The 13,512-nt window shown below is 40.1% G+C and overlaps 1 protein-coding gene across 3 annotated transcripts in view; it reads left to right on the plus strand.

Moving 5' to 3' along the window:
• Positions 1 to 13,512, plus strand: part of L2HGDH (L-2-hydroxyglutarate dehydrogenase) — a 40,076-nt gene that overhangs the window by 20,610 nt on the left and 5,954 nt on the right. For 2 of the 3 annotated variants that reach the window (XM_066344114.1, XM_066344116.1), the window contains 4 exons: positions 733 to 767; positions 6,958 to 7,125; positions 8,016 to 8,173; positions 10,186 to 10,317. In XM_066344114.1, coding sequence (XP_066200211.1) covers positions 733 to 767; positions 6,958 to 7,125; positions 8,016 to 8,173; positions 10,186 to 10,317 — 493 coding nt within the window. The remainder of the gene's footprint in view (positions 1 to 732; positions 768 to 6,957; positions 7,126 to 8,015; positions 8,174 to 10,185; positions 10,318 to 13,512) is intronic. The other variant, XM_066344115.1, reaches the window with a different exon arrangement.

Below are 13,512 nucleotides of genomic sequence, written 5' to 3' on the forward strand. Positions count from 1 at the left end.
TGGGAAATTTGAGGAAAATAGTAGTGCTGTGTTTATTCTTCCTTGACAGTTTGTTTAGGAGCTCTGGGTCATCTGAATCTTTCTCCTAGTGTCCTACTAAATTCTATGATAATGAGCAAAATTGTTAAATAATTAATATTGTTATAGGTAGGTAGCATAATCAGTCAAATTTACTTATGATACAAGTAGATCATATTCTTTTACCTGTTAAACATATACTTTATAAGACTTTGAGACCCCTTGGATTTGATTGGAAACTAATTTTATTTCTGGTTAATTATTGAAAAATTTTTGTATTATGATAACTCTGGCTTCTCTTCACAACCTAGAAACTACAAAGATTCAGTAACCAACATTTGAACAAGTGTCATAGCATTAGCCCTGTGGGAGAATGCATGCTGATTTATGATGACCCATTGTACAGCCTGGTTTTAGGTTTGTAGTTCAGAGGAAAGCTGGAACTGCCTTTGTTGGAACTGAAGTGGGGAAGGGTTTATAAGCATAGATTAAATAAATTTATATAAAATAATCTAAAGAACATGCCAGAGTTTTATATATTGGCAAATATGAATTAGCTTGGTCTTTTTACTTAGTAAAAGCTTCAGAATGAAATGTGGGAAGTAATCATGGTTGTGAAATTTAACTCATTTAAATTCGTTGCAAGTATATTTCAAACTCTATAGGCCTTCTTTTACTAATAATAAGTCTTTCACTAATTCCTTTTTCTTTCAGGGATGAAATATCCAATTGTTATAAGGAATACAAAGGTAAAGATTCTTTAAAAAAACCTACTTTCATCTATTTTATCTACTTTCATCCCCTCTCCTTTCTTAAAATGTTGAATTAACCACAGTGCTATATGTTATGTTATTGAATGAAATTTGTCTAATATAAAGTTATTCTGAGAGAAATTCTTTGAGAGCAATGTAACAGTTTTCATTCTAAGAAGGGTTTCAACTAGGAAGTATGTTCATATAGCTATAGTGCCAGCAAAGAATAGGATTATAAGTACTTGGAGTGCTTAGTTTCAAGGCAAAACTGATAGGTATTTTATTGTTCTACCTGCTTATCTACATTAACTTATTAACTCTCTACTAATGAGAAAACTTGGAGGGGGTACAGGTTGTACAGGGGGAGATGGACGGCTTTCCTTCCTCTTCACACAATCTAAAACAAACTATTGAATGGCATAGAAGTATTGAAATTTGCTGTGTGCTCACTGAATGATCAGAGTTCAGTCAGGAAAGCAGTCATTAACGACTGTAGTAGGATTTCTTTTTTATAGGAATTAGGCCTTACACAATTGTGAAAAGATCTGGAGAAGTGAAGGCTCAGAAGGAAAGTTGGTAGATCAGAGGCGTATCTAACCAGTCTGAGAAGCCAGGTATATCTGGCTGCTGAAGTGGAACTGCAGATGAGAAGCTCATGAGGAGATCAGGGGGAGCTCTTGCCTCTGTGTATACACTGAAGTAGTAGGCCAAGGCAGCGGCTGGTCAGTAGGATCAGCTCGTGGGAAGCACAGCTGGAGATGTGGAGCTGTAATTCATTTGTCAGTGGGTGTTTCTTAACACCTTGGACTAGAGTGACCTTCAGAAAATAGTGGCTGCGACTTGACATCTGCCTGCCAGATCATATGCCATTCTGTTTTGATCAGCTTGAAGTTGGAACCATACAGGGAACTGTCAAGCATAGTTCCCAGTTTAACCAAATGGACACAGGGAAAGCCCCCATAGTCCATCCCTCTTCAATCTGGGATCCATTCACAGCCCTTATGACCCCATTTAATTTCCAAATAAAGGCAGTAGTAAAATTATGCTTCCACCTACAAGGTTCAACTTTCATACAACTGAAGACATGCTTACCACCATAAAAGATTACCACAGACTTAAACAACAGAAATTTATTTTGTCACAGTTCTGGAGGCTAGAAGTGTAAGATCAGGATTGCTCTCTGGTGAGAGCCTCTTGGCTTGTACATGGCTGCCTTCTCACTGTGTCCTCACATGGTCCCTTCTCTGTGCAAGCTCATGTGGGGAGAGAGAGAGGGTGGGAATATATGAGAATGCGGGAACATGCAATTTTAGTGTCACTTTCTCTTATCAGAACGCCAGTCCTGTCAGATTAGGGCTTTACTCTTGTGACCTCATTTAACCTTAATTACCTCCCTAATGGCTCTATCTCCAAATATAGTCACATTGAGAGTTAAGGCTTCCAACACATGGATCTTGGGGGAGGGGGGGTTCATTTTATAACAATGAGGAAAAAGAAGGAGTTGGGTTAATATAGACAAATATATTTATTTCACAGTAAGGAAGAAATAACTTCTATGATTCTCGTAACTACTGTATTCCTCATTTATGTCACCAATTATGTGGTCATAGCTGATATTTAAAATGCCTTCTTCTACTATCCATTCCATAGGCCTTTGTCCCTTGGCAAGCAGTTCAGCTGGTCGTGGTTCCTAGTTTGGTGGGATAATGCAAACTTTTATTTCTAAAGTGTCTCTGCCATTAGCAGTCCTGCCTATTTTGTGTTATAGTGGTTTTCATTAACTTTTATAACAATACGTGGGGATACTAAGAGATAGCCCAGGAGATCGATATTCCAGACATACTCTTTGTCATCCCCAAGCCCTCTGTGTGATAGCAATCCCTATCTCCTTGCGCACCAGGATCAATTTACCTCATTCAGTGCAGTAATCTTTTCTGCCTGTTGATTCACTGGCACGAGGAACCCAAAGTGGCCGGGTGTGACAGTAGCAAACTATAGGATAATAGTAGAACCATTGCTTATTCTCTAACAGAAGCATTTCTCCCTTGAAAATTTACATCTAAACCGTTAGAACCCAAAATGATGGGACTGGGAAGCAGGATTTTGGATTAGGAGCAGAAACTAGTGGATTATTGTAAGGAGCTACTTCCATTTTACTTCTTGATTTCCAGACCTGTGAATCTTGGCTATGGGAGAAGCAGCACCATATATTAGTCACTGATTTAGAGCATATAGAACATCCAGGAAGACATTGCCCCTGCCCTGCAAGGTGTTGCCAGCCAGCCAGTACTGTTATTAAATCTTTAAAAGTCCATTCCACTTTGTCACCCAGCAGCTTCAGGATGATGGGAGAAATGATAAAATCAGCGAATTCCACAAGCATAAGCCTTTTGTTCACTTCATTTACTGTAATAAGCTCATTTATCAGAAGTAATACTTCTGAGTAAAATACCTGAATGTTGAATAAGGCATCCTGTAGGGTCACAGATGGTGGTTTCCACAGAAGCATCATGGGCATGGAAGACAAAGCTGTGTCCAGAGCAAGTCTTTATCCAGTTAGGACTAAGTGATGCCCCCCATTTACTTATTTAAACATCGACTTGTTGTTCTACTTATCTACATATTCATTGGTTGATTCCTGTATGTGCCCTGACCAAAGATTGAACGTATAACCTTAGCTTATCAGGGTGACACCCTAACCAATTGAGCTATTTGGCCAGCCCTGCCCTCCACCATTTTTTAAAAATATTGAAGTGGTCTAGGGATCCTACCAGTGGCTCTGTTGACCTCTGCTGTTGGGAGATTGAACATTCATCAGTGACTATAGACGCATCAACCTTAGCGAGTACATCCGTGTTGCTGAACCCACACATCACCTCCATCCTTGCTGTTATAACCATTTAGTTTCTGAAGCCATTGGGTAAGGACAGGGGTGCCTGGAGAAGGAGACTAATTTTCACAGAGCAGGTCATCTTGTCTACTGATTATTAAAATCTTCTTCCCGAGTTACTCTTCAGTGAGCATTCATATGGAATATAAATATCTTTACCCTTGAAGCCCGTTTGGAGAGGTCTGTTCACATACTTCTTCTCCAGAGTTCTTTTTGTGACCATCCAGTCAAACCATTAGTCATCACACCAGAAATTGTGTAGATCATCCTTCCAGGCATATATCTTTGTAGGTGAGAACACCTGTCTGGTGTTCAAAGTTCTTCCTGCTGGGAACATTTCCCTTCACCACAGTGCTTCAGGGCCGCTCCCAAGTGAGGCTCTGATGCTGTTGCCATTTACTTGCGCTTGGTGCCAGAATGTTGTGCAGAACCATTTGTAAACCAGGCCTCTATTTTTGTTTCCTTGTCCAACCTATTATAGAGAACTTCCCGTGGGACCACAGGAGCAAGTTGAGAGGGAGGAGGTAATTTAGTAGGAGTAGGGGTCATGGGAATTTGAGCCACTTGCCTCTGCAACTTATCTGTGCCTGCAGGACCTATACAACCCTGATCTTGTATATTCTACTTCCTCGTGATGACAGAGTGCTGCTGTACACACCCAGTTTTGTGGCTTGGTGAGTCAGACAATACCCTTTTAATAATGGGTAGTTCACATGATAACTTGGTGGCCTGTGGTCAAGTGTTGAGTCAAAGCCAGAAGCACTTTCTCAAAAGGAGGATAGTTATCTGCAGAGGATGGTATAATTCTCCTCCAGAATCCTAAAGTTCTGTGCTCTGCTTTCTCCTACCAAAGTCTCCATAAAACATTGCTATGTGCCACAGACGCTTTGATTACTGTCAGATCTGCTGGCAAAGCAGCCAGGGTCCCCATTCAAAGAAGGATTAAAAATCTGTGTCTGCCTCTACCCTCATCTAATGGGTATTTTCACTAGAGTATGGCATCGTATGATGGAAGATGCGCAGGATACCATTGGATATATATTTCACCTCCAGTTGCTACAGTTGTTGCCTTTTATTTTGGCATTTTCCTTTAGTATAGTTAAATAATAATTTAAAAATTTGAATCGACTTACCAAGTTGAATATCTGTGCTTTTATGAGGTTAAAAGGAATTTAAAAAATAAACTTGGGGAGAGGATTTAGAAATTAAAATTTTAGATTGCTTATAGAAGGAAAGTCTGTTTTACTTATGAAATAGCAATAGAGAGACAGTTTAATTTTTTAAAGAGATGAACAAATGTATTATTCAGTATTTAGCTAAATTTCCACTCTAGATGTGAAATTAATGTGTTACTGAATTTAATATTTCACACATAGTGTAAAATGATTTCAGAGACCTGTGACAGTTTTTAATAATTTCTTCCTTTGGAACTGTTCCTTGAGTTTTTTTAAAGAGAACTTTTAGGTTATTAGCATGCTGGTACCATTCGACAAATTCTCTTATCATTACATTTATCATGTGGCTTATCTACATTTTATGTTCTAAGAACAATAAAATTGCTGACTTTCAAGTAAGAACTAGTATTATAGATTTGTATCACATAAAAATATTTCTTGTACTTCTGGTATATAGCTCTACAGGGGTCCCCAAACTTTTTACACAGAGGGCCAGTTCACTGTCCCTCAGACTGTTGGAGGGCCGCCACATACAGTGCTCCTCTCACTGACCACCAATGAGAGAGGTGCCCCCTTCCGGAAGTGCGGCAGGGGGCCGGATAAATGGCCTTAGGGGGCCTCATGCAGCCAGCGGGCCGTAGTTTGGGGATGCCTGCATTAACCAATTTAGAAGAAGTCAATTTTTTTGTTGTTGACATAGCCCTTTGACTTCAAGGGTCTTAAAACTATTGTGGTTTAGTCTAGCTAATTTGAACTATGTACAAAGAAATTTCATCTAATTTTTGTCAGATGTGTGACTTGAATAGCTCTTAAAAAGAGGCTTACTTTGTAATTAGGCAAAAATGGGATGCATACAGAGATAGAATAGGGTTGAATCACTAAGGGCTTGAAAAGAAAGACTGTTGAGACAGGTGAGAACTCTGAGGCTTCAGAAACAGGTAATCTGGGTAGGAAATCTAAAAACAAGAAATTGCCTGGAGCCTGACCAGGCGGTGACGCAGTGGATAGAGCCTTGAACTGGGATGCGGAGGACCCAGGTTTGAGACCCTGAGGTCGCCAGCTTGAGTGTGGGCTCATCTGGTTTAAACAAAGCTCACCAGCTTAGACCCAAGGTTGCTGGCTCGAGCAAGGGGTTACTCGGTCTGCTGAAGGCCCACGGTCAAGGCACATAGGAGAAAGTAATCAATGAACAACTAAGGTGTCGCAACGAAAAACTGATGATTGATGCTTCTCATCTCTCTCTGTTCCTATCTGTCTGTCCCTATCTATCCCTCTCTCTGTTAAAAAAAAAAAAAAATTTCCTGGAGCAAGGAGATGCTAGTTGTTTAGTATGTAAGAAGTAAAGAGATGGGAATCGGAGTGTGATGGTGAATTGGGGTTAAATTAAATTATTTAGGAAATAGGATGGTAAAGTGGCTAACCCTAGCAGCATTAATCTAAAAATATGTAGATGATAATCACAAAATAAAATTTATGAGAAAATACAACAGCCTACAATTAGCAGTCTCCAAGTTAACTAAAGCAAACCTTGACTGTAGTGTATATTCTCAGTAGGTGTGGATTGAATGGTATTTTGAAAGTAGCTTCCGTTTGCAAAGTAGATACTGATCAGTGGGCAAGGTGGGTTCCAACTTGTATTGTGAAGCAAGCTGAGAGTAACAGGATAATTAGTCAGATAAGAAAGGAGAAGCTTTTACACATACAGAGGAGGCCAAATTAGCAGGGGCCATCTAAATGACGTTTGCTTCTTAATGCAGCAAATAGTTCAGAAGGTCCATGGTCTTAGTAAAAGTAAGTGGTGTGTGTGTGTGTGTCTATCTGTCTGTCTTGTAAAGTATCCTCCCTAGGTAAGTCAATCATAGAGTCCCTAATTAAATTTAAAGGAATGAAATTTAAGGTGACACCCTTTTGCATGCCACTACTGTAAGTTTCTAGCTATTACCTAAATGCCGAAGAATTTATTTTGTTGATACTTAGTTTTAATTTCCATTTCTAAAAGGAATAAAACAAAAAAAGTCTCTTTCTGTATCTTTATTATGTCTTCTATCATCTGTGTTTCTGCCTTGACCTATTCTTCGGTAGTCTGCTTCCTACAAATCACTGTTTTTTTCTTTTGCATTAGGGAGAGGAAGTTCAATGTCAGTATGTTGTGACATGTGCGGGACTTTACTCAGACCGTATTTCCGAGTTGAGTGGCTGCAATCCCGATCCTCGAATTGTACCATTCCGGGGAGATTACCTGCTCTTGAAGCCAGAAAAATGCTATCTTGTAAAAGGAAATATTTATCCGGTAGGTATGATGTTTTTGCTTTCTCATCCTTTTCAAGATGACTGTGGGCAAAAAGGGAATGGAACAGAGACTTTTATCTGGGTCAAAAGTAAGAGGTATTTTTGGAGGGCTTTTTGTGCAAGGATTTTACCGCTTTCTCTTATGGTTGAATTCTCAAATCTTTAGTATAGCCATTAAATTATACTTAATTGCCCACAAGTACGTGTCTTCAGAAAGCGTGAGTGTGCCCCTGGGAAGGGCTATCAAGAAAGAACCCAGTTCTTCCTAAGGAGTATCCATACGAGAACTTTCCCTGTTTGCATGCCCAGATACCCAACCCTCTTTCTCAATTCACTGCCTACAGGTGCAGGAAAGGGGTTGTGGCCACTTTGCAGTTTCATGATGTAGAAGACAGAGCCCTTTAAATGAAGAGTTCATTGTGTATGGAACTCCTAGGTTGAACCAAACAGAATTACCAGTATTCAGCTATTTAACTTTTTTTACCATGCCAAAACATCCATTCCACGTGCTGCAACCCGAATACAAATGTGTGTGTGTTTCTGGCAGCTCTGATTTTACTTGCCAGCCACATACATCCCTAGTTGGAGGTAAGGTGGGAGGGCAGGGGGGGGGGAATAACCTGAAGTAGGACAGTTCTTTTTTTTTTTTTTCTTTATCCAGAAAGAGGAATAGATGGGAGTGTGTATTAGTGTCAATAGCATAAGTATTTCCTATGTGGCACTTCTAAGCAGAAATATGTAAGTGGCAAAGTTTATCTCAATACAGATCAAAATTACACAAATTAAATGCATGGGAAGAAAGTGATTTATAATACCAGTCGAATATTTGCATGCATAATAAAACGCAGTATGAAATGAGGCTAACAGTTCTTTGCTGTGTTAAACCTGTAGGTCCCAGACAGCCGGTTTCCTTTCCTCGGAGTTCACTTCACTCCAAGGATGGATGGCAGTATCTGGCTAGGGCCTAATGCAGTTCTTGCCTTTAAACGAGAGGGTTACAAACCCTTTGACTTCAGTGCCAGAGATATTGTGGATATAATTACCAAAAGGTAACTTTGTTTACTTAAGAAATTATTTTATGTGTTTATATTTTTAATGTGAGAAATGTTGTCTTTCTTGATATTCTATTTATTGGGTAAATCTTTATATTTGTGATTAATATATTGATTTTTTAAATTAATCCAAATTAAGAGCTTTTTGAAATAAGCATAATGTTTTAACTATTTCAAGAAAATTCTAATGATCCAAGTGAAATCTTGGTTAAAAGTAACAAGACCAGCCCTGGCTGGTTGGCTCAGCAGTAGAGCGTCAGCCTGGCGTATGGAAGTCCTGGCTTCAATTCCCGGCCAGGCCACACAGGAGAAGTGCTCATTTGCTTCTCCACCCTTCCCCCTCTCCTTTCTCTCTGTCTCTTTCTTCCCCTCCTTCAGCCAAGGCTCCATTGGAGCAAAGTTGACCCGGGCACTGAGGATGGCTCCATGACCTCTGCCTCAGGTGCTAGAATGGTTCCAGTTGCAATGGAGCAACTGCCCAGATGGGCAGAACACCGTCCCTTAGTGGGCATGCCGGGTAGATCCTGGTCAGGTCCATGCAGGATTCTGTCTCTGCCTCCATGCTTCTCACTTCGGGGGGGGGGGGGGGGAGTAACAAGACCAAGCAAGACCCAGTCACATATCTGGCAATCTAAACCTTGTTTTGCTCATCTTCTAGTTGCGTTTGAAAAAAAAAAAGAAAAGTTGCTCTCAAAATCTGTAGCTGGCTGGCTTTGATAAAGTCATTTCAGGGCAGTCGTCATCATTTTGAAAATCACTGGAAAAACTGCTGATAACCAGAGTTGTTTTCTTTTGTGGAACATTAACAATGTGTTGACCTGGGACACAGATTGTTCACTATGTTGTAAGAACTCAATGAAGTATTTTTCGTTTTGTTTTTTTTTTTTTTTTTTTTTTGTGACAGAGAGAGGGACAGATAGGGACATACAGGAAGGGAGAGAGATGAGAAGCATCAATGCTTCGTTGCAGCACCTTAGCTGTTCATTGACTGCTTCTTATATGTGGCTTGACTGGGGGCTACAGCAGACTGAGTGACCTCTTGCTCAAGCCAGCGACCTTGGGTCCAAGCTAGTGAGCCTCGTTCAAACCAGATGAGCCCGCGCTCAAGCTGGCGACCTTGGGGTTTTGAACCTGGATCCTCCGTGTCCTAGTCCGATACTCTATCCACTGCGCCACCGCCTGGTCTGCCTCAGTGAAGTTTTTTGTTTTGGTCCTTTTAGCAGTGTTGCTCTCCAGAGCAGGTGTTCCCGAACTGCGGCCCCCTGAGGCCATTTATCCGGCCCCCCGCCGCAATTCCAGAAGGGGCACCTCTTTTATTGGTGGTCAGTGAGAGGAGCACTGTATGTGGTGGCCCTCCAACGGTCTGAGGGACAGTGAACTGGCCCCCTGTGTAAAAAGTTTGGGGACCCCTGCTCCAGAGGGTTTCACATCAGTATTATTAGAAAGCTGCTTACGCTATACTTGAGTTTCACCTTCTACAGATTCTTAAAAGAAGGTTTATGATGGGGTTTTCTGGCACATACGCTTTTAAAAATACATGTGTACATAGGCTCCACAGAGTTTCACTTGAGAATCACTACTAGAGTATCTTATCTTTGGCTGATAAAAAAAAAAAGGTAGGGTAAATATCTATCTCACTCTTTAATACCCTGATTTAAAGATCTGCTAATGCTTTTTAGATGTGTTTTGAAGGCATGTAACATTTGTATCAGAAAGCCTTTTTGTTGGCAGTCTTCATAGAATCCTAGTTTGATACTAGCATTCCCTGGTCATTTGAGTTTGAAAAGTATTTACCTTTGGACTTTGGAAGGTATTCCTTTGACAAAGTTTCCTTCTTATCTTGGCCAAAAGTGGATTTTCTTTTACTATGTGAGGTTTTTTGTTGTTTTTTTTTTTTTTTACTTTGCATAGATTTCTGTGATGCCCCCTGCCCAAATCTAATAGTTATAAAAGTGTTTAATAGTAATAAAGAATTCCTTTCATAAAGTTTATATTTTCTTTACTTTCAGTGGCTTGATGAAACTGGCATCCCAGAATTTCTCCTATGGAGTCAGTGAAATGTATAAAGCCTGTTTTCTCAGTGCAACAGTGAAGCACCTTCAAAAGTTTATCCCTGAAATTTCTGTCAGTGATATACTTAGGTAAGGAAAAGCCATAGGATTGTAAATGCAGTCATGACTTAGGTGAACTTGGGAGGTGGGTGGTGACTTGATGATTGGTCAGTGTGTCCACTGAATCTTTGTGTGCTCCCTTTCCCAGCACGTGTTGAGTTCCCATTGCAGTGCATGACTTGGGCATTGCTGCATCTCGGCCCTCAGTGCTTGAACTACACCTATCATTTATAATTATCAAGACTCTTACAGCATTAAACTGAAGTCTCCATTGCGGCTATATTGATATGCCACCTTTGCCTTTGTGTCTAGCTGTCACTCATGATAAAAACATCTTGTCTGAAATTTTTAAAAATCTCCCTGGCCTCTGCCTCTTGTGATTCCAAAGCCTTTTGACTTTAATTCTGTATAAGATCAATGATCATCATATTAACTAATTGGGTAATAAACATATAAAAACTTTCTATTTTGATGGATTCTTTAAACCTTTTAGAAACACACTCCTATACTTGGCATCTTACCTTGCTTCTTCTATACTCCTTTCTTCTTCTTTGGTCCTATTCCACTCAGGGACTTTACTTGCAAGAGAGAAGTGGGAAGTAATGTGATAACCATCAGTCTGAGTCCTTGTTACAGGGTAACAAGGAAGTGGGGCAAAGGAAGGATTACTTAAAAAACCCCACTATTTTTCTTGCCCTGGCTAGATGACTCAATGGATAAAGGGTTGACCCGGTGCAGCAGAGGTTGTGGGTGTGATTCCCTGGTCAGGGCATGTATGTATATAAGAAGCAACCAGTGAGTTTGCAACTAAATGGAACAACTAAGTAAAACAAGTTGATGCCTCTTTCTCTCTCTCTCTCTCTCTCTCTCTCTCTCTATCTATCTATCTACCTACCTACCTATCTATCTATCTCTATCTCTCTATTCCCTGCCCCCAAATGAATGGGAAAAAAAAGAATTAAAAAAATATTTTTTCTAAAGGTAAAAGGCTTCCTGGACTTGATCTGTAAATTGTCCTAAATACTACTGAAGCCTATTTCCTTTTCTTTTTGGTGATATTTTTAAGGTGTTCACCTTTTTCCATGAACAAGCCATTCCTTAGGCCTAATCAGCAGTGTACTTTGAGGTACTCCCCCTCCATGAATCCATCCCATGAATCTCCAGAGAGCTAAGTGTCTGTCGCCTCAGTAACAGCTGCTGTACTTGCCTGGTGTAAAATGTCAGCAGCTTGACTCTGTATCTGGGAAGAGAGCAATAATCATGTTAGCTGTCTCCCTAAGGGAGCATGCTGGTCTAATCTGACTTTAATGTATCATTCTCAGACCAGGCTCCTTGAATCCTTAAAACTATGAAAACCCAGCTAATGTTTTTGCTCTTATCTCTCTCACCCCTCTACTTACCTTTTGAAATAGAAGGGATAAAAAGATCTAGGCTTTGTTTTCTTTCACTCACTTATAAATAAAGGCTTTAATGTTTTCAGTGGTCTGCTTTAGCAGACTTGTTATGTTTTATATCTGAAAATAGGTTGGTCAAATCTGGTGTCTGTTACTGCTATTAATATTCTTTGGAAAATATAATAGGTGGGGATAGTGAATTCTGTGTATAAACAGTTGCAGTGAATTCACTGCTCATATTGGATTACCACCTTTTTGTAGAAGCCTGAGGAAAACTCTAGACCAGTGGATTTCATATGGTAGAACTGGACTGGGGCTCGCGGGTTTTGGTGAGCACTCCTCTGTCTCTGCGTGTAGGGGTGTCGACTTCAGTTACCACTTTCATTAGCATGTAGTAGAGAAGGGTATGCAGCTCTGTAAGGAGGTGCATTGGGGGATAAACTTAGCCTAATCGCAAATGAATATCTCTTTGAAGATAGAGAAGCTGAACACATTTAAGTAATTCCATTTCCTCCTTTCCTTTTATTTCATTCCTGTAGCTGTTAAATGTGGGAAATTATTAGTAACAAAAAGGAAGTTGTAGAAGGTATGTTTGATAGCACATACGTAAGTTTAAACAATACCATATATTATTTATGGATTGCACATGTAATATGAAAATAAAAACAAGTACAGTGCCTGACCTGTGGTGGCGCAGTGGATAAAGCGTTGACCTGGAATGCTGAGGTTGCCAGTTTGAAACCTGCACTTGTCTGGTCAAGGCACATATGGGAGTTGATGCTTCCTGCTCCTCCTCCCTTTCTCTCTCTCTTTCTCTCTCTCCTCTCTAAAATGAATAAATTTTTTTAAAAATTAAAAAAAAAACAAGTACAGTGATAAATATTTCAGAAGAGTGGTTATGTCTGGGGAGAGAATGGAATGGGATCCAGAGAGTTTTACAGTGGGTTATTATCATATCTATAATACTTTATTTCTTTGGCTGCTGGGTAAGAAAATAAGTCTTCATTACATTATTCTCCTGTACCTTGTTATATACCTGAAATATTAAATAATAATAAAAATGATCAGTAGACTTTCCCACATTTTGAAGTCCCATTCTCATCTCTCTTGCAACCCACTGTAGTAAAACCATAAATGCTCTATCATTTATATTGAGGCAGAAGCATATTCAGCAGTTCTAGATAGTAAAAGAGAACTGAAGCAGCATTTTTAGTGAAATAGTTAACTCAGGATGTTGTTAAATTGCAGTAACCACCAACGGGCATCAGCTTGACTTTTCATTGCGTAGCCAGAAGAGCATCTTGGGCAGTAACTTACTGGTGAACATTAGGTTGGAATGGAAGGTTATAATCTGTCAAATATATGCATTAGGTTCTTAATTTTAGCTCTAAAGTCCTTTAGTTTGTTCTGTGTTAATTTTGACATAGTAATCTAATGGCAGCTTGTATTTACTAGCATTGTAAGGATGTAAAAGATGAAGACATAAATGCCATGATCTCCTCTTTTCCTACCCTTCACTTTGATTTTTTTTTTTTAATTCAGTGAGAGGAAGGGAGGCAGAGACAGACTCCCACATGTGCCCTGACCAGGATCCACCCAGCAAGCCCACTAGAGGGTGATGCTCTGCCCATCTGGAGCATTACTGTGTTGCTCAGCAACTGAGCTCTTCTTAGCACTTGAGGTGGAGGCCATGGAGGCAGCCTCAGTGCCTGAGGCCAACTCCCTCCAATGGAGCCATGGCTATAGGAGGGAAAGAGGGAAAAAGAGAGAGAGAAAGAGAAGTGAGAGAGGAAGGGGTGAAGAAGCAGATGGGCACTTCTCCCGTGTGCCC

This window comes from Saccopteryx leptura, chromosome 6 (genome assembly GCF_036850995.1).
Source record: "Saccopteryx leptura isolate mSacLep1 chromosome 6, mSacLep1_pri_phased_curated, whole genome shotgun sequence".
Classification (NCBI taxonomy): Eukaryota; Metazoa; Chordata; class Mammalia; order Chiroptera; family Emballonuridae; genus Saccopteryx; species Saccopteryx leptura.